The sequence below is a fragment of the Pristiophorus japonicus genome, chromosome 22, assembly GCF_044704955.1.
Source record: "Pristiophorus japonicus isolate sPriJap1 chromosome 22, sPriJap1.hap1, whole genome shotgun sequence".
NCBI classification, from domain to species: Eukaryota; Metazoa; Chordata; class Chondrichthyes; family Pristiophoridae; genus Pristiophorus; species Pristiophorus japonicus.
In genome coordinates, this window is record NC_091998.1 from 64,781,698 (window position 1) to 64,805,350 (window position 23,653).

A 23,653-nucleotide genomic window follows, 5' to 3' on the forward strand; every position below is an offset into this window, starting at 1 on the left:
GCCGCTTCAAACACCATGCGTGCAAAGGCTGTGGAACAATGATACACCTCCAGCAAATGTGCAGATGAGCTGCAAACCCTGCAAACCAGCATGTTTCAGAGGAAAACCGATCCATGGTGGATCAAACTAAACTAGAGACTCGAACCGAGGAGGCAGAAGTATACGGGGTACACACCTTCACCACGAAATGTCCACCGATCATGTTAAAAGTTGAACTGAATGGAATTCCAGTTTCCATGGAATTGGACACGGGTGCGAGTCAGTCTATCATGAGCAAAAAGGCCTTCGAGAGGCTGTGGTGCAACAAGGCACAAAGGCCCAAGCTGGGACCTATTCATACCAAGCTGAGAACTTACACTAAAGAGCTGATCCCTGTAATTGGCAGTGCAGCAGTAAAAGTTTCCAATGATGCAGTGGTGCACGAACTACCGCTATGGATTGTACCAGGAGATGGCCCCACACTGTTCGGCAGAAGCTGGCTGGGAAAAATCCGCTGGAACTGGGACGCTATCTGAGCGCTTTCATCCGTCGACGACACCTCATGTGCCCAGATTTTGAGCAGGTTCCAGTCGTTGTTTGAGCCAGGCATTGGAAATTTCTCTGGGGCGAAGGTGCAGATCCACTTGGTTCCCGGTACACGACCCATCCACCAGAAGGCACATGTGATGCCATACATGATGCAAGAGAAAGTGGAGATCAAGCTCGACAGGCTGCAACGAGAGAGCATCATCGCGCCGGTTGAGTTCAACGAGTGGGCCAGTCTGATTGTTCCGGTTCTCAAGAGTGATGGCATGGTCAGAATTTGTGGGGACTATAAAGTAACGATTAACCGTTTTTCGCTGCAGGACCAGTACCCGCTACCCAAGGCAGACGACCTATTTGCGACCCTGGCAGGAGGGAAGATATTCACCAAGTTGGACCTGACCTCGGCCTACATGACACAGGAGCTGGCGGAATCTTCGAAAGGCCTCACCTGCATCAACACGCCCAAAGGTCTGTTCATCTACAATAGATGCCCGTTTTGGATTCGATCGGCCGCGGCTATTTTTCAAAGGAACATGGAGAGTCTGCTGAAGTCGGTTCCGCGCACCGTGGTTTTCCAGGACGACATATTGATCACAGGTCGGGACACCATCGAACACTTGCAGAACCTGGAAGAGATTCTAAGTCGGCTAGATCGTGTGGGACTCAGGTTGGAACACTCGAAGAGTGTTTTCCTGGCGCCAGAGGTCGAGTTCTTAGGGAGAAGAATCGCGGCAGACGGCATCAGACCCACCGATGCCAAGACGGAGGCCATCAAGAACGCGCTGAGACCACAGAACGTGACGTCCCTGGGACTTCTCAATTATTTTGGTAATTTCCTACCCGGGTTAAGCAGCTTGTTAGAACCTCTACATGTGCTGCTACGCCAGGGAGATGACTGGGTATGGGGGAAATCACAAGAGACTGCTTTTGAGAAAGCCAGAAATCTGTTACGCTCCAACAAACTGCTTGTTCTGTATGACCCATGTAAACGTTTAGTGCTAGCTTGCGATGCGTCTTCGCACGGAGCCGGGTGTGTATTATAACAAGCAAACAAATCGGGAACATTGCAACCGGTCGCTTATGCATCCAGGAGTTTGTCCAAGGCTGAAAGGGCCTACAGCATGATTGAAAAAGAAGCTCTGGCATGCGTTTATGGGGTAAAAAAATGCACCAGTATCTGCGAGTTAGGAACTGACCATAAGCCACTCATATCGCTATTCTCAGAGAGCAAAGGTATTAATTCCAATGCCTCTGCTCACATCCAAAGATGGGCGCTCGCGCTGTCTGCATATAACTATGTAATTCACCACAGATCAGGCACAGAGAACTGCGCTGACGCTCTCAGTCGGCTACCATTGCCCCACCACCGAGGTGGAAATAGCACAGCCTGCAGACTTGCTCTTGGTGATGGATGCATTTGAAAACGAAAAGTCACCCGTTACGGCCTGCCAGATCAGGACCTGGACCAGCCAGGAGCCTTTACTGTCCCTTGTAAAAAAAACTGTGTCCTCCATGGGAGCTGGTCCAGCGTCCCAGCGGAGATGCACGATGAGATCAAGCCATTCCAGCGGCGCAAAGACGAAATGTTCATACAGGCGGACTGTCTTTTGTGGGGTAATCGCGTGGTTTTGCCCAAGAAAGGCAGGGAAACATTCATATGCGACCTACACAGTACCCACCCAGGTACAGTAATGATGAAAGCTATAGCCAGATCCCATGTGTGGTGGCCCGGCATCGACTCAGATTTGGAGTCTTGCGTGCGCCAATGCAACACTTGCTCTCAACTGAGCAATGCACCCAGGGAGGCACCGCTAAGCTTGTGGTCATGGCCCTCCAAACCGTGGTCTAGGATCCATGTTGACTTTGCTGGCCTGTTTCTAGGCAAAATTGTTTTTGGTTGTTGTGGATGGTTATTCAAAATGGATTGAGTGTATAATGTCTGTGAGCACGCCCACTGCCACCATCGAAGGCCTACAAGTCATGTTTGCAACGCATGGCCTGCCTGATGTCCTTGTCAGCGACAATGGGCCGTGCTTCACCAGCGCTGAATTCAAGGAATTCATGACCCCCAAAGGGATCAAGCACGTCACATCTGCCCCCTTCAAGCCCGCATCCAACGGCCAGGCAGAACGGGCAGTCCAAACCATCAAGCAAAGCTTGAAACGCATGTCGGAAAGCTCCCTGCAGACCCGTCTATCCTGAGTCCTGCTCAGCTACCGCACAAGACCCCACTCGCTCACTGGGGTTCCCCCAGCCGAGCTGCTCATGAAAAGGGCGCTCAAAACAAGTCCACCCTGCCGAGGGCAGGCGGCATCAACAAAGCATGTACCATGATACCGCAAACTTGTCACGCGATATTGAAGTCAATGACCCTGTATTTGTACTCAACTATGGACATGGTCCCAAATGGCTTACTGGCACTGTCATAGCCAAAGAAGGGAGTAGAGTGTTTTAAGTCAAACTCGCAAATGGACTAACTTGCAGAAAGCATTTGGACCAAACTAAACTGCGATTCACAGACAGTCACGAGCAACCGGAAGAGGACACCACCAACTTCGACCCTCCGATACACACACAAGTGGCAACCGACATCACGGTTGACCACGAAGCTGAACTCATTATCCCCAGCAGCCCAGCAAAGGCCCAACCAACTCACCTGCACCTGCATTTGTACCGAGAAGATCGACTAGGAAGCGGGAAGCCCCAGATTGTCTCACCCTGTAAATAAGTGTGCTATTGACTTTGGGGGGGGGAGGGGAGTGATGTTATGTATGCAACACCTTGTAACCAGCATTCTACCGCCACCAGAGGGCGCATCTGTTGGAGTCCCAAGGAATCCAGCATCCCTTGGGAGCACTGTATATAAGCAGGCCTCCCATGCTGTCAGACTAAGGAGACTAAGGTCACACTTACTCAAGTCTACAGTACTCAGTCACGTTGCTTTATTTGAGATATAACAATAAGAACATAAGAAATAGGAGCAGGAGTAGGCCATATGGCCCCTCGAGCCTGCTCTGCCATGTAATAAGATCATGGCTGATCTGATCATGGACTCAGCTCCACTTCCCCGCCCGCTCCCCATAATCCCTTATCCCCTTATCATTTAAGAAACTGTCTATTTATGTCTTAAATTTATTCAATGTCCCGGCTTCTACAGCTCTCTGAGGCAGCGAATTCCACAGATTTACAACCCTCTGAGAGAAGAAATTCCTCCTCATCTCAGTTTTAAATGGGCGGCCCCTTATTCTAAGATCATGTCCTCTAGTTCTAGTCTCCCCATCAGTGGAAACATCCTCTCTGCATCCACCTTGTCAAGCCCCCTCATAATCTTATACGTTTCAATAAGATCACCCCTCATTCTTCCGAATTCCAATGAGTAGAGGCCCAACCTACTCAACCTTTCCTCATAAGTCAACCCCCTCATCCCTGGAATCAACCTAGTGAACCTTCTCTGAACTGCCTCCAAAGCAAGTATATCCTTTCGTAAATATGGAAACCAAAACTGCACGCAGTACTCCAGGTGTGGCCTCACCAATACCCTGTACAACTGTAGCAAGAATTCCCTGCTTTTATACTCCATCCCCTTTGCAATAAAAGCCAATATACAATTTGGCCTTCCTGGTCACTTGCTGTACCTGCATACTAACCTTTTGTGTTTCATGCACAAGTACCCCCAGGTCCCACTGTACTGTGGCACTTTGCAATCTTTCTCCATTTAAATAATAACTTGCTCTTTGATTTTTTTTCTGCAAAATTGCATGACCTCACACTTTCCGACATTATACTCCTTCTGCCAAATTTTGGCCCACTCACTGAGCCTTTTGCAGATTTCTTGTGTCCTCCTCACAGATAGCTTTTCCTCCCATCTTTGTATCGTCAGCAAACTTGGCTACATTACACTCGGTCCCTTCTTCCAAGTCGTTAATATAGATTGTAAATAGTTGGGGTCCCAGCGCTGATCCCTGCGGCACCCCACTCTATTACTGATTGCCAACCAGAGAATGAACCATTTATCCCGACGCTCTGTTCTCTGTTAGTTAGCCAATCCTCTATTCATGCTAATATTTAACCCCCCCCCCCCAACCTTGAGGGAGGGCACTTGCTTGTAGTGTGATGGTATTTTGATGTGTGTGCACAGCAATGTGGATAACCAGCCCTGTGTGGAGGGAGGGCAGGGAGATTTATTCAAGTGGATGTGGAGTTGTGTGAAAGGGGATCAGTTGACAGAGAGTTGTCGAGGGTGCTGGATTGGCAGAATCAGACAGGGGGAAGATCTGGCAGAGTGTGTGGCACTGGCCACAGTCTCCTGAGCACAGGCATTGTTTAATGAGAAGTTGCACATTACATCAGCGCGGCTGGGGGAGGGAGAGAGAGAGAGAGAGATATTTCTCTCTGGCAGGCTCCACTCGTTTCCAGGACAAGGGAGAGAGAGAGAGAGAGGACTCTACAATGGAGATAATTGACTTTCCACCACGTCCTGCTCAACATGGCGGAGCAGGGCTGCTCCGATGAGGGAGACAATTTCTGGTGAAAGTCTGTCGGTGCCCGGGCGGGGAGGAGAGCCATGGCTCGGTGGGTTCCAACCAGACGGGAAAAGTACGGAGTCGGTGAGTACAGTGTGCATTGCTGCAACTTCCGCGGCTCGGGCAACTCCTGTGCATTTCCAGTCAGTTTCCTCAGACCTGTTACACACTGCCAGGCAGACTGGCCGCAACTCTTGCAAACACTTTGCATCTGCTCCGGCCGATTGCTTTCTGATTCTCTCAATGGGTCGTTTTGTGTAAAGCACCTTTTATTTTTGCAGTGCAGTGGCTGGGACACGGGTGATCCCGGACTCTCTCTGTGAAATCTGGCTTGACCAAACCAGCTTAATTCCTCTGTATTTGTGACCAAACCAGCTTAATTCCTCTGTATTTGTGGCCAAACTAGCTCCATTTCTGTGTGTGTGTGTTGTGTGTGACCCCACCTCTACTAAGAATCGGTAACAATGTTCAAACATCAGAGCGAAAAATGTCCCTACGCCCCATTCCAGCAACTTCACACGTTTCTATCCTGAGAATCGTCTACAAATACTGATCCCCCACCACTCCCCCAATCAATATTGATCCACTTCCAGAACTCTCAATAAATGTTGTTCCCCCTCCTCGGTGCCAGCCGTAGCTCAGTATTCGCACTCACGCCTCTGAGTCAGAAGGTTGAGCCCATAAACCCAGGCTGACACTCCCAGTGCAGTGCTGAGGGAGTGCCGCACTGTCGGAGGTGCTGCCTCTCGGATGAGACGTTAAACCGAGGCCCCGTCTGCTCTCTCAGGTGGATGTAAAAGATCCCAGGGCACTATTTTGAAGCAGAGCAGGGGAGTTATCCCCGGTGTCCTGGGGCCAATATTTATCCCTCAAACAACATAACAAAAACAGATTATCTGGTCATTATCATAGTGCTGTTTGTGGGAGATTGCTGTGCGCAAATTGGCTGCTGCGTTTCCCACATTACAACAGTGACTACACTTCAAAAATGTATTTGGCTGTAAAGCGATTTGGGACGTCTGGTGGTCGTGAAAGGCGCTATATAAATGCAAGTCTTTTTTTTTCCCCTTTCAGAACCCTCAGTTAATATTGATTCATTCCCCAGAACTCTCATCGTACAATAGAATGATACTGCACAGAAGGAGGCCATTCAGCCCACGTGCCTGTGCCGGATATCCTCGGTCCCCAATCTCCTACCCCATCCCATACCCGCTTCTGCCATTCCCATATTCCCATGTGCCGTATCCTATGCCCCCAATCTCACATCCTCTTTCCCCATCCCTTATCCCTATCATACCCCCTTTTCCCAATCTCAAACTCCCACTCCTCAGCCTCTCGCTGTTGGCTCCCTCTCTTCTCTCGATCAAATATTGTGACACTCTCGGCTAATAATGTGACGCTTCGGGGAACTTCCCATCCAAAGTCAGTTGTGCAAAATACCACAGGTCTCCCCTTCAGTACATAGTTCTGCCGGCTTCTGGTACATCAGGCACTCAATGGGCAGAAACTGATGATCTTGCAAAGCCCCCTAACAAACCCGCTCGGCTTCGGGGAGCATAGTCAAGGCTGAGAGCGTTAGATTTCTGGACTCGAGGGATATGGGGATTGGGTGGGAAAGTGGAGTTCCGGTCACTGATCAGCCCATCATCATCATCATCGGCAGTCCCTCGAAGCGAGGATGACTTGCTTCCACACCAAAAGAGGATGAGTTCACAGGTGTTTCAAATAATGGACTCAAACTACATCCTGAAGGGTGGAAGATGCCTGTACATGGATTGTTTTAACGTGGGGTGGCCGTTGCACATCAGCCATCACACGGGGCTTGACAGAGCGAGGTATTGGTCCAGTGGCAAGGGTTAACCAGGACGACTGGAGACCTCTCCGCGCCTGCTGTATCTGCCCATGCTCCAATCACCTGGACCTTGATGACGTCACTCTTCACTTTCAGCCCTCTGCCATCTTGATTTAGTGAGTACCAAAGCGCATGCATGGCCATCTTGGTGATGTCAGTGTATGTGTAGGAGAGAAAGGCCCCGACCTGCGTGAGAACGGCAGGGCGGGGCCATAAAAGCCATGATTTTATTGAATGGCGGAGCAGGCTCAAGGGGCCGAATGGCCGACTCCTGTTCCTAGTAATTATGTTCTCCACCCACCCAGTTTGAACACTTAGAGTCTCAGCTGTAAGAGCAATGTTTCCCCATCAGTACCATGCTGCTACTCAGATGTCTCAATCTGTAATGCCAGTACTGAGTGGATCAGCTTCTACCTGCTGCCCAGAGACTGAAGACATCACTGTGCTGCCCCACTACCAAACCTAGAATCATAGAATGATACAGCACACAGGGAAGCCATTTGACCCATTGTGCCGGTACAGTGTGGACTGTTGCTCAGTGGGTAGCACCCTCACCTGTGAGTCAGAAGCTTGTGTTTTCAAGAACCAGTCCCCGATTTAAGAACCTAATCCAGTTTAAGTGCACAATCCAGGCTGGCATGTGGTCGTTCTGACCGAGTGTTGCGTCGTGCAGTCCCTCGGATGACCCGTTAACCTGAAGCCCTGTCTGGCTGCTGAGGTGGGTGTCAGTTGTCCCGGTGACCTACTCAGATCGCAATGTGCTGGTCACCATTGCTCCCTGAACCAGAAGGCAGATTAGCTGCTCTGTCATCTCAGTGCTGGCATGAAAAGACCAGTCTGTTTGCCCACGCAACAGTCACCTCAAACTAATTCCTTTTACATGAAATGTTTTGGAGAACTGGGAGAAGACACCAGCCGGTTGTTCTCTCTCTCTCGCTCTTTGAAAAGAAAGACTTGCATTTATATTGCGCCTTTCACGACCACCGGATGTCCCAAAGCACATTGCAGCCAATGAAGTACTTTTTTGAAGTGTGTTCACTGCTGTAATGTGGGAAACGCAACAGCCAATTTGCAAACAGCAAGCTCCCACAAACAGCAATGTGATCGTGACCAGATAATCTGTTTTTATGATGTTGATTGAGGGATAAATATTGGCCCCAGGACACCGGGGAGAACTCCCCTGCTCTTCTTCGAATAGTGCCAGAGGATCTTTTACATCCACCTGAGAGAGCAGACGGGGCCTCTGTTTAATGTCTCATCCGAAAGACGGCACCTCCGACAGTGCAGCACTCCCTCAGCACTGCACTGGAGTGTCAGCCTAGATTTATGTGCTCAAGGTCTCTGGAGTGGGATTTGAACCCACAACCTGCTGACTGAGAGGCGAGAGTGCTGCCCACTGAGTCACAGCTGACACCATAAATTAAATTGAATGAAGTTAAATCAATTTTAATAAAGACTTATGTCAAGAGATTTAGGGGCTGAAATTGGCCCTTTTTATAGCCCTATTAGCACCTCTGTGGATGCTCTGTGTAGCGCTGGCCTTCTGAGCCGGAGACAACGCTCCGCTTCCTTGGAGAGGTGCAAGTGCCCAATTCCTCATCGGGGGCAGGACTTCTGTGCCGGGTGATAAATGTCCCGTCCTGGAAGGTTCTCCCCCAGATCGGCAATTTACTTTTTAATGCCCCTGGGTCTGAGGAGGCCGTGCTGCTGCTCTGCAAACGCTGAGACGCAGTGCCTGAGGCAGTAAATCTAAACGCTGGCACTGGACTGTCAGCCGGGGTGGCTCTGGTACGGGGCGAGGGGGAGCTTCAGAGGTAGAATCATACTTGAAATCTTGGCGTAAAACTACTGTTGCTGTGGAATCCACCCCACAGTATAAGCGGGGCCCGTGTACACAGCAACTGGAGCTCTTAGGCAAAAATTGCAGAATTGCTTTTTGAAGTCTTAAATGTAATTATGACAACGAGAACTCCAACTGAGGGTTGAGTAGTGTGGTGGTTACGTTACCAGTCTAATAATCCTGACAACGTGAGTACAATCCCACCACCATAGCTTAAGAATTTGAATTCTTTAAAAAAAAAATCTGGAAATATAAAGTGGGATCAGTAAAAATGACCTCTAATTGTCGTAAAAAACCAACTGGTTCGCCGATGTACTTGTGGTTGTGATACATTTTGGTAGGAAGAAGAATGAAGAGAGGCAATATAAACTAAAGGGTACAATTCTCAAGGATGTGCACGAACAGAGAGACCTGGGGGTATATGGGCACAAATCAGTGAAGGTGGCAGGGCAGGTTGAGAAAGCGGTTAAAAAAGCTTACGAGATCCTGGGCTTCATAAATAGAGGCACAGAGTACAAAAGCAAGGAAGTTATGATGAACCTGTATAAAACACTGGTTCGGCCTCAACTGGAGTATTGTGTCCAATTCTGGGCACCACACTTTAGGAAGGATGTGAAGGCCTTGGAGAGGGAGCAGAAAAGATTTACGAGAATGGTTCCAGGGATGAGGGACTTCAGTGACATGGATAGACTGGAGAAGCTGGGGTTGTTCTCCTTGGAGCAGAGAAGGTGGAGAGGAGATTTGATCGAAGTGTTCAAAATCATGAGGGGTCCGGACAGATTAGAGAGAGAGAGAAATTGTTCCCATTGGTGGAAGGTCGGGAACCAGAGGGCACAGATTTAAGGTGATTGGCCAAAGGCGACATGAAGAAAAACTTGTTCACGCAGCAAGTGGTTAGGATCTGGAATGCATGGCCTGAGAGGGTGGTGGAGGCAGACTCAATCGCGGCTTTCAAAAGGGGGTTGGATAAGTGTCTGAAGGAAAACATTTGCCAGGCTACGGGGAAAGGGCGGGGGAATGGGATTGGCTGAGGTGCTCTTGCAGAGAGCCGGCACGGGCTTGATGGGCCAAATGTAACCGTTCTAGGATTCGATGTCCTTTAGTGAAGGAAGCCTTCCGTCCTTGCCCAGTCTGGGTCTGTCCGTGACTCCAGTCCCACATCAAAGCCGTTAAATCTGTAGTGACCTGGCAAGTCACTCAGCTGTATCAAACCACGAAAATAATTGAGAAGGCCGACCATCACCGCCTCAGGGCAACTCGGGATGGGCAATAAATGCCGGCCTTGCCAGCGACACCCACACCACGTGAATTAATGAGAAACCTCAACTCAGAGTTCCATTGACCAGTTGAACCAACAAGAGTGAAGTCCCAGTGCTTTACCTGAGCTCAAGCTTCGTGAATGATTATCTTCTAATCCACTGATGGACACCTGCTGATTTTCATGCCCTGCTTACAGTTCGTGTTTCCTCGGGTATTTCTTCAGTGTCCTGTGCCTCTCGGGTGATGCTGTGTTTCTGGGACAGTCGGCCAGGGTTAATGGGTGCAGAGATGCGAGGAGGGGTGAATATACTGGAGTTTTGCTTGGTTAGGCTTGGGGCCCGGGAGTATTGTACGGAATTTGTATCACGGAGATTAAATGGGTGGGATAGAGGCCACAATCCTGAGCATTGTGTGGTCTGCACCTCCCACTCCTTTCAGACTTTCCACCTTTCTCGTCCTTGAGTGCGCCACTTGTATTGCGGGTAATCGCTATTTTGTACCTAATGCAACAACAACAATTGCATTTGTATAGCCCCCTTAACCTAGTACAACATCCCAAGGTGCTTCACAGGAGCGCTATAAAACAAAATTTGACATCGAGCCGCATAAGGAGAAATTAGGGCAGGTGACCCAAAGATTTGTCAAAGAGGTATGTTTTAAGGAGCATCTTGAAGGAGGACAGAGAGGCAGAGAGGTTTATGGAGGGAGTTCCAGAGCTTGGGGCCCAGGCAACAGAAGGCACGGCCACCGATGGTTGAGCGATTATAATCAGGAATGCTCAAGAGGGCAGAATTAGAGGAGCGCAGACATCTCGGGGGTGGGGGTTGTGAGGCTGGAGGAGATTACAGAGATAGGGAGGGGCGAGGCCATGGAGGGATTTGGAAACAAGGAGGAGAATTTTAAAATTGAGGCATTGCTTAACCGACTGCACGCACTCTGTCACTCGCCTCAGACACAACCTAACACTGGTGTGATTGACCCTTGAGTGTGTGCCGTCAGTGAGATTACCGGCCAGGAGTGAGTCCCATGAAGGAAAACCGAATTTCAGCAGCACTGGCGGGTGAAATAGAACAACCAGGCTTCTCGACGATGAAAGCAGGATGCCCAAGTGCAGTCTGGGAAGGATGAAAGCAAGTATCCCTCATTGGTTGGTTGGTTTGGAGATTGCAGGATCTGTACCTTCATGAGCACAAAAGGTTAATTTTTTAAGCATGAAGAACGCAAAGAATGTCATTGTGGACATCTTGGTTAACGCAATCATAGAATCTAACAGCAACAAAGGAGCCATTCATCCCATCGTGCCTGTGCTGGCTCTTTGAACGAGCGATCCAATTAATCCACTCTCCCGCTCTTTCCCCACAGCCCCGCAAATCTTTCCTTTTCAAATATTTATCCAATTCCCTTTTGAAAGTTACTATTGAATCATCTTCCACCGCCCTTTCAGGCAGCGCGTTCCCGATCACAACAACTCCTCATCTCGCTTCTGGTTCTTTTGCCAATCACCTTAAACTGGTGTCCCTCTGGTTACTGGCCCTCCTACCACTGGAAACAGTTCCTCTCTATCTACTCTATCAAACACCTCAATTTTGAATGCCTCTATTAAATCTCTGCTGTAAGGAGAACAACCCCAGCTTCCCCACATAACTGAAGTTCCTCATCGTCGGTACCATTATAGGAAATCTCCTCTGCACCATCTCCAAGGCCTTGACTTAGAAGAATGAGAGGTGATCTCATTGAAACGTCCAAAATTCTTACAGGGCTTGACAGGGTAGATGCAGGGAGGGAGTTTCCCCCGGGCTGGGGAGTCTAGAACCAGGGGTCACAGTCTCAGGATAAGGGGTCGGCCATTTAGGACCGAGTTGAGGAGAAACTTCTTCACTCAGAGGGTGGTGAATCGCTGGAATTCTCTGCCCGAGAGGGCTGTGGAGGGTCAGTCTTTGAGTATATTCATGACAGAGATCAATAGATTTTTGGATATCAAGGGATATGGGGATAGTGAGGTTGAAGATCAGCCATGATCTCACTGGTTGGCGGAGCAGAGTCGAGGGGCCGAATAGCTGAGTCCTGCTCCTAATCCTTATGTTATGTTCTTGACACCCTTCCTAAAGTGCGGTGCCCAGAATAGGACACACTACTCCCAGGTGGATAATATGTTCATCCTTCATGGAACTTCAGGGATCTGCCCTCACAGGGCAGTCTGGGACAGGAAAGGGCCACAGAGGCTGAGAGGCTGAACTGGCATCTGGTGCCCTCTTGATGCCGCCTTCTCCCACCGCGAGGGCAGCAGGAACGCTGTTCTTCAGGCTGGTGCAACTGGGCATCTCGAGGGCTCATCGATACACCAGTCACTCAACCCAGCACTGGGCCGACCCCCAGTGGCCTGGTTGGTGACAGGACAATGGGAAGCCACCAATGAGATGAGTGCAGGAGCTGGTGAGCAAGGTTGGGAGAGGAAGGGCTCACGTCTGTCGAGACTTTCCGCTTTGGGGACATTTTCAAGCTGAGCGGCTCTTGTGAAATGTAAAAGGGAAGTTTCACAACGGTAAACTTGTTTCTTTAAAGTTAAAACGAGTTTTTGTTTTGCCATTCTGAGCCCGCAGGGTCGTTCAGTGATCGCGCGTGGCTTGAATCTCGTTGTGGCAGTTGCTGGCTGCACAGGAAGCATTGATGAAACTATACTGGATCCCCTTGAACCAAAACGAGCCCAGTTTCCCCAATATTTTCCCGTCCCATCGGGTTCCGTGGTAACTAGAATTCTATTGCCCGCGCTCCCCCTGCCTTTCAGGGTCTCCTTTAGTCTGAGGCGCCGATGGTTGACACTGCGTTTGAGCGGAATGCAAACAGACAGAGTTCCAGATGAGACACTGTGTCGGGGGGGTAAGCAGGCGTGTCTGGAGTACAATGCACAGTCCAAGTCAGCCATGATTGTTCCCTGCTCGCATCGCTGATTGTCAGAGAATCAGTAGGCGGGGTTGCAACATCATAGGCAGTCCCTTGGAATCGAGGAAGACTTGCTTCCCCTCTTAAAATGAGTCCTTAGGTGGCTGAACAGTCCAATACGGGAACCACTGCTTTATACTCATTCGAACATACGAACAATGACGGACAGGCAAAGATCATCTGGTCCATGGAGCCTGCCCCACACAATGCGATACCTTGTGTATAGAATCATAGAATGCTTACAGCACAGAAGGAGGCCATTCGGCCCACCGAACCCATGCTGGCTCTCTGCAAGAGGACCTCAGCCACCCCCCCCCCCATCCACCGGCCCTTTCCCCGTAGCCCCTGCCATTATGTTTCCGACAGGAACTTATCCAATTTCCTTTTGAAAGCCACGATTGAGTCTGCCTCCACCACCCTTTCAAGCCGTGCATTCCACTCGTGGCATAAATAAGTTTTTCCGCATGTTGCCTTTAATTCTTCTGCCAATCGCCTTAAATCTGTGTTCTCTGGTTCCCGACCCTTCCACCAATGGGAACGGTTTCTCTCTCTCTACTCTGTCCAGACCCCTCATGATTTTGAACACCTCGATCAAATCTCCTCTCGACCTTCTCTGCTCCAAGGAGAACAACCCCAGCTTCTCCAGTCTATCCACGTCACTGAAGTCCCTCATCCCTGGAACCATTCTTTTCTGCACTCTCGCTATAATCACAATATGTACACTCTCAACCTCACCCGCAACCATGTGATCTCCTGGGAGAGGCAAAAAAAAAACAGATTTATAAAACCCAGACCAATTTAGAGGAAAAAAATCTTGGAAATCCCTCTCCGACCCATCTTGGCTTAGGACGGAAATCATTGACCCCAGAAGGAGAGTTTAGGGAGATCATTCTCGGTGCAGCAGTTTAAATTCTGAGACAAGTTTGAAGAAGTGGAGCTTGTTTTATTTCTGGCCGGGACGGGGAGGGTAGCGCGATGATTGGTAGTCACCTAATTGAAGCCTCCTGTTATGCAAGGGAATGACAGCATTAATCAGGGCAAACCACTCACTGTGGGGATGGGTTCAAACCGCAGGAGACACAAGGTGGTTCATGAGTAAGAACGAACATTGGACAGAAGAATTAGCAGGAGTAGGCCATACGTCCCCTCGAGCCTGCTCTGCCGTTCATCATCATCATCATATGCAGGAAATCAAGGAAGATTTTCTTCCACTCTTAACATCAGTCCTTAGGTGTCTGTACAGTTCAATAGGAGAACCACAGTCCCTGTCACAGGTGGGACAGATGGTCGTTGAGGGAGCTGTAAGGAGCTCCTCCCGAAGTCGCAGTGCGGATTCCGTCCCCTATGGGGCACAACGGACATGATTTTTGCAGCGTGACAGCTGCAGGAAAAATGCAGGGAATAGCGCCAGCCCTTATACATGGCCTCTTCTATTCAATAAGATCATGGCTGACCTTCGAACTCAACTCCACTTTCCCATCCGATCCTCATATCCCTGTGATTCCCCTCGAGTCCAAAAATCTATCGATCTCAGCCTTGAATATACTCAAAGACTGAGCCTCCACAGCCCTCTGGGGCAGAGAATTCCAAAGATTCACCACCCTCTGAGTGAAGAAATTCCTCCTCATCTCAGTCTTAAATGGCCGACCCCTTATCCTGAGACTGTGACCCCTGGTTTCAGACTCCCCATCCTGGGGGAAACAACCTCTCAGCATCTACCCTGTCCAATCCCCCTCAGAATCTTATGTTTCATTGGGATCACCTCTCATTCTTCTAAACTCCAGAGAGTATAGACCCGATCTACTCAATCTCTCCTCATAGGACAACCCTCTCAGCCCAGGGATCGATCTAGTTGACCACCCGGACAGGAGCATTTTACACAGGGCTCGCCCATTGGTGTTCTGCCCCACGAGCAGGTCCTAATTCAAGTCTCGCACACGAGACTCGTGAGCCACTGGCTAGGTAAGAGGAGCTGAGGTGGTTCCCCATTGTCTTCTCGATTTTTATGTTCGGAGTATCTTCTCCTGGGTGGACTGCAGCCAAGGCTAAAGAGCCCCACCCACCCTTTGCAATGCTTGCTTCCGTCGGACTCCAGGTTGGAAGTTTCTTCGTGGGGACATTTTTGGTGGAATCTCCTTTTATGAGAAGCCAAATGCAAGTGGAGCACAGCAAGGAGATTATGCCGGCAGTGTGGGTCCTGAATGAAAGTCTGGCAGTACTATTTTTTTTGTGAGTACTGACAAAAAGAGCTTGTGGAAAGCCATTTAGAGTCATTGAAAAGCAATTCAAGATTATTAAGAGTGATTAATGGCTACGAAGCTAAGAAGGCGATATGGATGTGACAATGGGTTATGTCAATAAGTTAGGAACCTTTGACAAGAATAAGGAATCGTTTAGATCCTATAGTGAAAGATTGCAAATTTTTTTCAGAGCTAATGATCAACCCTGTATTGCGAGCGGTTGCCCCAGTCTCCACTCCCGCGGCTGTCATCGGCAGTCCCTCGGAATCGAGGAAGATTTGCTTCCACTCTAAAAGTGAGTTCTCAGGTGACTGTACAGTCCAATACGGGAATTACAGTCTCTGTCACAGGTGGGACAGACAGTGGTTGAGGGAAAGGGTGGGTGGGGAGTCTGGTTTGCCGCACGCTCCTTCCGCTGCCTATGCTTGATTTCTGCACGCTCTCGGCGACAAGACTCGAGGAGCTCAGCCCCCTCGGATACTCTTCCTCCACTTAGGGCAGTCTTTAGCCAGGGACTCCCAGGTGTCAGTGGGGGATGTTGCATTTTATCAAGGAGGCTTTGAGGGTGTCCTTGAAATGTTTCCTCTGCCCACCTGGGGATCACTTGCCGTGTAGGAGTTCCATGTGGAGCGCTTGTTTTGGGAGTCTCGTGTCGGGCATGTGGATGATGTGGCCTGCCCAACGGAGTTGGTGGAGTGTGGTCAGTCCTTCGATGCTGGGGATGTTGGCCTGGTCGAGGACACTAACGTTGGTGCGTCTGTCCTCCCAGGGGATTTGCAGGATCTTGCGGAGAACCCGTTGGTGGTACTTCTCCAGTGATTTGAGGTGTCTACTGTACATGGTCCACGTCTCTCAGCCATACAGGAGGGCGGGTATCACTACAGCCCTGTAGACCATGTGCTTGGTGCCAGATTTGAGGCAATGGCATGCTCCTTGCTCCTGGGTAAGGGAGGTGAAGTTAGCCTGGGCTCCTGGCCCCTTGATCTCTATCCCGTGCCCCTCGCTGGAAGGAGCGAGGACCGTGGAGGAGAGCTTTAGGGGTGTCTGCGATGCCCTCCGCAGTCAAATATCCAGCCATCAGTCAGCGTTTCGCACGCAGGAAGAGTGGCTTGTTTGGGCAAGTTGTTGGGAGAGCCGTTGGCACTCGTGGAAACGAACCCATCGGCCATGCCTTCAAGCGGGGAGCGGGGGCAAAATCGGATGTGGGTGCGGGTGAAATCAAAAGGCGGTTAAAATATTCCCTCGGCCGAGCTGTTGGCTGCCTCGGCCTCAAAAGCCACCACCGCCGGCAAGAATCGGCCGCGTGCCCCTTTGATCAGCAGCAACCACAAGGTGGGAGGCGAGCTCTCTGGCGCACCAGCTGCCAGCCTCGTGCTTCTCGCCACCCCTCGCGGCGGATCCACGGGTCGCGCCGTGCAGCACGTCCTCGTGTCTTGCGGGAGCTGAGCTACACGCCCGCAAGGCCCCCCCCCCCCGGCCCCGACAGCTGGGGGAACGTTGACCCTGTCACTGCCAGCTGGATCCACGGTCGGGTCGGGTCGGGTCACAGGGTTGAAAGGGCAGTAATGCAGCAGGAGGCACTACCCGCTCTCCCGAGCCCAGCCGGCGCAGTCAGTCGGCAACACTTGATATCCGGCCCCAGGCAGCATCTGGGCCGTCGACGACACGTGCGGATTAAAACTGAATCCACGTCACGTGCCGCAGGCTGCCAACACCCCACGGCAGTGCCAAGCGGCTGGTTCAGTATCAAAGTAAAGCGTTCCCGAACTGAGCTGAGCTGCACAGAGCAGGGAGGTCACAGGCTCCCTCCCTGGCCTTCGTTGTTAGCCGGCAACAGCAAAACCCTTGGAGCTAAGGAGAGAAGAATGTCAGCCAGGGTTCCTGCTGCTGATCCAGTCAGCCCCGTTACAAAGCGTAACTGGGTGGAGGTCAGGTGAGGCCTGTGCAGGGCCCTCGGCCTATGTGGCTCGTGCGTCCTGTGATCGGCCCGTGTGGGGCTCCGGGCCTGTGCGGGGCTCCAGGCCTGTGTTGGGCCTGTGCGGGGTTCCAGGCCTGTGTTCGGCTCCGGGCCTGTGTTCGGCTCCGGGCCTGTGTTCGGCTCCGGGCCTGTGTTGGGTCCGTGCGGGGCTCCGGGCCTGTGTGGGGCTCCGGGCCTGTGTTGGGCCTGTACAGGGCGCCGGGCCCGTGCGGGGCTCCAGGCCTGTGTTGTGCCTGTGCGGGGCTCCAGGCCTGTGTTGGGCCTGTGTGGGGCTCTGGGCCTCTACGATTCACCTTCACTTTCACTGATGGGCTGCTGACAGTCACTGGAGGGTCTCCCAAGACGAATTCACACCGCAGGTGATGAGCGCAGTGATAGGGGAGGGATGCTGAAAGAAAGCTGCACGGATACGTTCCACCAGACTGAGCAGGGTTACTCAGTCTGCGCTTTGGGAGGGGATTTAGTTGATAGCTTTGCTTTTTAATCTTAAACTGTGCTGTGCCGTCTAACCGCACACCACTTCTCAATCGATGAACGAGGCAATGCTTCCTCTCGGACCCAGAGATAACACCCACAACAGATTAAACATGGATAACGATGTAAATGCAGCATTGAGTTATGCCGAAGCCACAGATATTGCCTCATTCCGTCCCGCAATCTCCTTTGGTGCTGCATTTGGCAAATGTGCTTCCGCGTGCGGGGTCAATCCTCGCAGGACCAGCCGACGGATTCAATTCCCAGTCTGTGCCGAGCTCGCGGCATTCCTGAGTGATCCCAGGCAGGGCTCCCGTTCCTAAGCTCAATCCCTCGCCCCCCGCCCCCCCCCCCCCCCCGCTCGCAAATCAGCCGACGCCTTCAGGGAGGGGAGAGGGAGAGAAGCAAAAACCGATTTTGCTGTGGAAACTTGGCAGCTTGTTTTGTGAGGCCTTTTTGAGGAACGGAGGGCAGGAGAGAGGGAGGAGGGGTGGGGGAGAAGGGTGGGGTGGGTTTATTGAGAAACCTGGGCATGTGTTGTGTGAAGCGGAAATGGAGACCAGTCTGGAAGTCGTGGTTAGCGACGACGTGTTTTTGGATGTTGGTCAATTTGTCACAAAGGGCGGTGAGGCTGGAGAGAAATGCTGCCAGATCCGGGACTGGCAGCCGTGTAAACAGTAGCCGCTTTCACAGGTGTCCTGGCCACCGGCCAGGGTATAGACGACATTAAATACCCATAACAGTGCTAGGTGATCCCTTCTCTCTGTGTATTGTACAACCTGGCACTGTTAGTGCTCAGTTCCCAAGTGAGCAGGTCCACGCGGGCACCACAGGCCCGTGTCAAGCAAACTCCACTTGGCCTCTGACCCCCCCCCCCGCCCGCCACTCCCAGGGGCCCTTTGTAAAACACGCTCTTATCAGCCGGCGACCTTCCTGCCCCCTGAGTGGCATCGCCACCGTATCCTAGCGGCAACAATAAACACGGTCCCCATGCTGCCTCCATTCAGGTCATTTACTGGCTGCCTGCTTCTGCTGGTGACCCACCCGCGGGGTGGCTCAGGAAACCCGCCGGGTTCAATCCGGAGTCTTTCCGGTGTCCGCCGTGGCTCAGTGGGCAGCACTCTCGCCTCCGAGTCAGAAGGTTGTGGGTTCATGTCCCACTCCAGGGACTTGAGCACAGAAATCCAGCCAGACACTCCCAGTGCAGGGCTGAGGGAGTGCCGCACTGTCGGTAGGGGCCGTCTTTCGGATGAGACGTTAAACCGAGGCCCCGTCTGCCCTCTCAGGTGAACGTAAAAGATCCCAGGGCACTATTTCGAAGAACAGCAGGGGAGTTATCCCCGGTGTCCTGGGGCCAATATTTATCCCTCAATCAACATCACAAAATAAAAACGGCTTATCTGGTCATTATCACGTTGCTATTTGTGGGAGCTTGCTGTGCCGTGTTTCCCACATTACAACAGCGACTACACTCCAAAAAGTACTTCATTGGCTATAAAGTGCTTTGAGACGTCTGGTGGTCGTGAAAGGCGCTATATAAATGCCAGTCTTTCTTTTATCTTATTAATCGTCCGGCCTGTGTGTGTCCCGCCTATTCTCCACCAGTGGCTGTGTTCAGCTTTGTCCGGCCTCATTTAATTGTCGCGCTCCTGGCTTTGTTGCAGTTGATTCCACCGTGGGCTCACTCAGCAACACCCCCACACCATCATCCCCTCTGCTTGTAAATTGTTCCCGGCCCCAGACTGAGTTGAGTTTGCACTCTGGAGGGCGTTGCGCGAGGTACAAAGCTGCCTCGACTTGGCAAGCGCTGCCCCAGAGCAGTAAGGACATCTCCGAGCCGGCTATCGGGTTACAGCTGAGCAGCTGGAGAGGACACAGATGGTGAAGAGCAAATACAAGCTGGGGATGATTGAATACAGAAAGGGAATTGAATAAAGGATAGAGTAAAGTGAAAGGCGTATCAGTGGTAAAATAATGGCCCTCCGCGTTTTCATTTCTAAGTGTGGACAGAAAATGAGTCGTAATTAAGAGAAATTTCCTTTTCGCCTTCCCAGCTCCTCTATTTCACAAAAGAACTGGATCAATGTTTAATCTTGGCCCGTGGCACTCGTTCACAAGTTCAAAACCAATGGTTTCTGGTTTTCACAGAGAAACAGATGGAATAATGCAGCATGATCCCCAACACACGAGTACAAATCCAGTCTTGGCTCCAGCGCTCTCCTGCCCGGCCTCCAATCTTTCACTCTCCATAAACTTCAGCTCATCCAAAACTCGGCTGTCCCGTGTCCTAACTCGCACCGAGACCCGCTCACCCATCGCCCCCTGTGCTCGCTGACCCCGTGTCCTAACTCACACCGAGTCCCACTCACTCATCACCCCCTGTGCTCGCTGCCCTGTGTCCTAACTCGCACCGAGTCCCACTAACCCATCACCCCCTGTGCTCGCTGACCCCGTGTCCTAACTCACACCGAGTCCCACTCACTCATCACCCCCTGTGCTCGCTGCCCTGTGTCCTAACTTGCACCGAGTCCCGCTCACCCATCGCCCCCTGTGCTCGCTGACCCCGTGTCCTAACTCACACCGAGTCCCGCTCACCCATCACCCCCTGTGCTCGCTGACCCCGTGTCCTAACTCACACCGAGTCCCGCTCACCCATCACCCCCTGCGCTCGCTGACCTACATTGGCTCCCAGTCCAGCAACGCCTCGATTTTTAACATTCTCAGCCTTGTTTTCAAGTCCACTCCAAGGCCTCATCGCCCCCTCCATAATCACCTCCAGCTCCACCACCCTCCGAGATCTCTGCGTTCGTCCAACTCTGGCATCTTGTGCATCTCCAAGCTTCTTCGCCCCACCATTGGTGGCCATGCTTTCAGCCGCCTGGGCCCTAAGTTCTGGAATTCCCTTCCTCAACCCCTCTGTCTCTCCACCTTTACCCCTTTAAGACGCTCCTTAGAACCTGCCTCTTGGACCAAACCCTTCGTCATCTGTCCCAATATCATCTTATGGGAAGCAGATTCAATAGTAACGTTCAAAATGGAATTGGATAAAAACTTGAAAAGGAAAATTTGCTGGGATATGGGAAAAGAGCGGGAGAGTGGGATTAATTGGATCGCTCTTTCAAAGAGCTGGCACAGGCACAATGGGCCGAATGGCCTCTGTGCTGTATGATTCTATGATTCTGTGTGGCTTGGTGTCAATTTTTATCTGATGCCGCTCCTGTGAGGTGCCCTGGACAATTTACTATGTTATAGCCCTATATAAATGCAAATTTTTGTTGCTGTAGACTAGTGACTGCGCGCAGTCTTCCGTCGCATGCTTCTCTCCCAGACAGAGCAGGCCCCCTCCCCATCACTATGGCAACTAGTCGGTTGGCCTCTCCAAACCTGTCCAACCGTTGGGGCAGGAGCAGTGTGCAGTCACATAGACAGAGGACAATATGCTGGCTCTCGGCCTTACCAACACCCTGGAACTGGGGTGGTGGTGTAGGGTGACCTGATCGAGGCCTTCGAGGTTGTGCAGGGTTATGATGATGTAGGCCGTGATGAGGTTGTCTCAGTGAGGAAGTAACACAAGGCTGTAACTTTAAGGTCATTGCAAACGGAACGAAAGGGGAGCTTCGAAAAATCTTGCCTCCTGAGAGGGAGGTCACTATGTGGAATGCTCTGCCACGAACACTTGTTGCAGTAGGTTCTATAGATTCTTTTTTAGAAGAAAAATTAAATCAATGCTTAAACCAAAATCTGTGGGGGAGGGTGTTAGATTACCCTCGCTGATGTGGGGACGAACACAAACATAGATTAGTGAGGCTGAATGACCTGTTTCTGAAAAGAAAAAAAAGACAGACTTGCATTTATATAGCGCCTTTCACGACCACCGGACGTCCCAAAGCGCTTTATAGCCAATGAAGTACTTTTTTTTTAAAGTCAGCAAAATTGGGCAGCTGGGCCCTGTGTGTGGGGTAGAGCGGTAAGGGAGGTGTTGCGCACCTCTCTCAGGGAGCTAGGCCGGTGAAAATCCCGAGCTAAATAGCCGGCCTAGCGCTCTGAGAGAGGCCTGCGGGGAAAGTAAACCTGAAAAAAAACATTCCCAATAAATAACTCACGCCCCCACAACATAAATCGCCAAAAAAGCAGTAAAACCAATCACACTTACCTGAGGTCAGCATTAATTGCCTCACTTTGGCCCCTACAGCTCGCAACGCCCTCTTTCCCAGGCCGTCCCTCGAAACGAGGGTGACTTGCTTCCACGCAAAAAAAGGACGTGTTTCGATGGAAGGACCTAATATTCCGGATCCCAAACTACATCCTGAAGGGTGGAAGATGCCTGTGGGTGGATTTTTTTAACGTGGGGTGACCGTTGCACACCAGCCACCACACGGGCTTGACAGAGCGAGGTCTTGGTCCAGTGGCAAGGGTTAACCAGGACGACTGGAGACCTGCTCTGCTGCACGGACCTAGTGCGCGCACATATCGCAGTGTGTGGGCTGGGCCCTCGCTTCTCCTGGTCCGGAATTTGCGCCTCTCCTGGGATCGTGCACACCGGCTCGGCTCTTCCCGGTGTTGCTGCTCTGCGCCCCCTCCAAACCGGCACCGAATGTCCCGGCAGGGCACTGGAAACTGGCCGCCCGCCTGGTAGTGCTTATCGCCGCTACTGCTGCCAACAGGAATGGCAGAAGACCCAAAATCTAGCCTGGGGCCGCTGTGATTGACTGCCCGCTGGCGGCAGGGGCTGCCCACTGCTGACCACTTCCAGCCCTACAGCTCTCCGAGATCTCTGCGTTCTCTAACTCTGGCCTCATGAGTATCCCCGATTTCCATCGCTGCTCCATTGATGGCCGTGCCTTCAACTGCCTAGACCCCAAGCTCTGGCATTCATCGAATAATAGAAACATAGAAATTTACGGCACAGAAGGGGGCCATTCGGCCCATCGTGTCTGTGCCAGCTGAATAAACGCTATTCAGCCTAATCCCACTTTCCAGCACCTCTGCGCCTCACTACACCTCTCTCCTCCTTTAAGACGTTCCTTCAAACCTACCTCTTTCACCAAGCTTTTGGTCACCTGCGCTAATATCTCCTTATGTGGCTCGGTGTCAGATTTTTTTGATAACGCTCCTGTGAAGCGCCATGGGACATTTTACTACCGTAAAGGTGCTATATAAATATAAGTTGTTGCTGGATGTGAACAAGACGGAGTGATATGTGTTACGGGAGTCACAATCTTCACTTTGGTTCTTCCAGCTTCAACACCTGTTTATCAGACCCGCTCACCGCCACCCGGGTAACACAGCCGCTCACCGCCATCCGGGTAACACGCCCGCTCACCTCCGCCCAGGTAACACGCCCGCTCACCTCCGCCCAGGTAACACAGCCGCTCACCGCCACCCGGGTAACACGCCCGCTCACCTCCGCCCAGGTAACACGCCCGCTCACCACCACCCGGGTAACACAGCCGCTCACCGCCACCCGGGTAACACGCCCGCTCACCGCCACCCGGGTAACACGCCCGCTCACCGCCATCCGGGTAACACAGCCGCTCACCTCCGCCCAGGTAGCACGCCCGCTCACCTCCGCCCAGGTAACACGCCCGCTCACCTCCGCCCAGGTAGCACGCCCGCTCACCTCCGCCCAGGTAACACGCCCGCTCACCTCCGCCCAGGTAACACGCCCGCTCACCTCCACCCGGGTAACATGCCCGCTCACCTCCGCCCAGGTAACACGCCCGCTCACCACCACCCGGGTAACACAGCCGCTCACCGCCACCCGGGTAACACGCCCGCTCACCGCCACCCGGGTAACACGCCCGCTCACCGCCATCCGGGTAACACGTCCGCTCACCTCCGCCCAGGTAACACGCCCGCTCACCGTCGCCCGGGTAACACGCCCACTCACCTCCGCCCAGTAACACAGCAGCTCACCTCCGCCCAGTAACACCCCCGCTCCCACTGCCCAGTAACACGCCCGCTCACCTCCACCCGGGTAACACGCCCACTCACCTCCGCCCAGTAACACCTCCGCCCGGG

General features: G+C 51.9%; 1 protein-coding gene across 3 annotated transcripts in view; it reads left to right on the plus strand.

Annotated features, from left to right (window-relative positions):
• Window positions 1-4,915: 4,915 nt before the first annotated feature.
• dock5 (dedicator of cytokinesis 5) overlaps window positions 4,916-23,653 on the plus strand; it is a 193,476-nt gene continuing 174,738 nt past the window's right edge. For all 3 annotated transcript variants that reach the window (XM_070866296.1, XM_070866297.1, XM_070866299.1), the window contains exon 1: window positions 4,916-5,132. In XM_070866296.1, coding sequence (XP_070722397.1) covers window positions 5,090-5,132 — 43 coding nt within the window. In that variant the 5' untranslated portion in view covers window positions 4,916-5,089. The remainder of the gene's footprint in view (window positions 5,133-23,653) is intronic.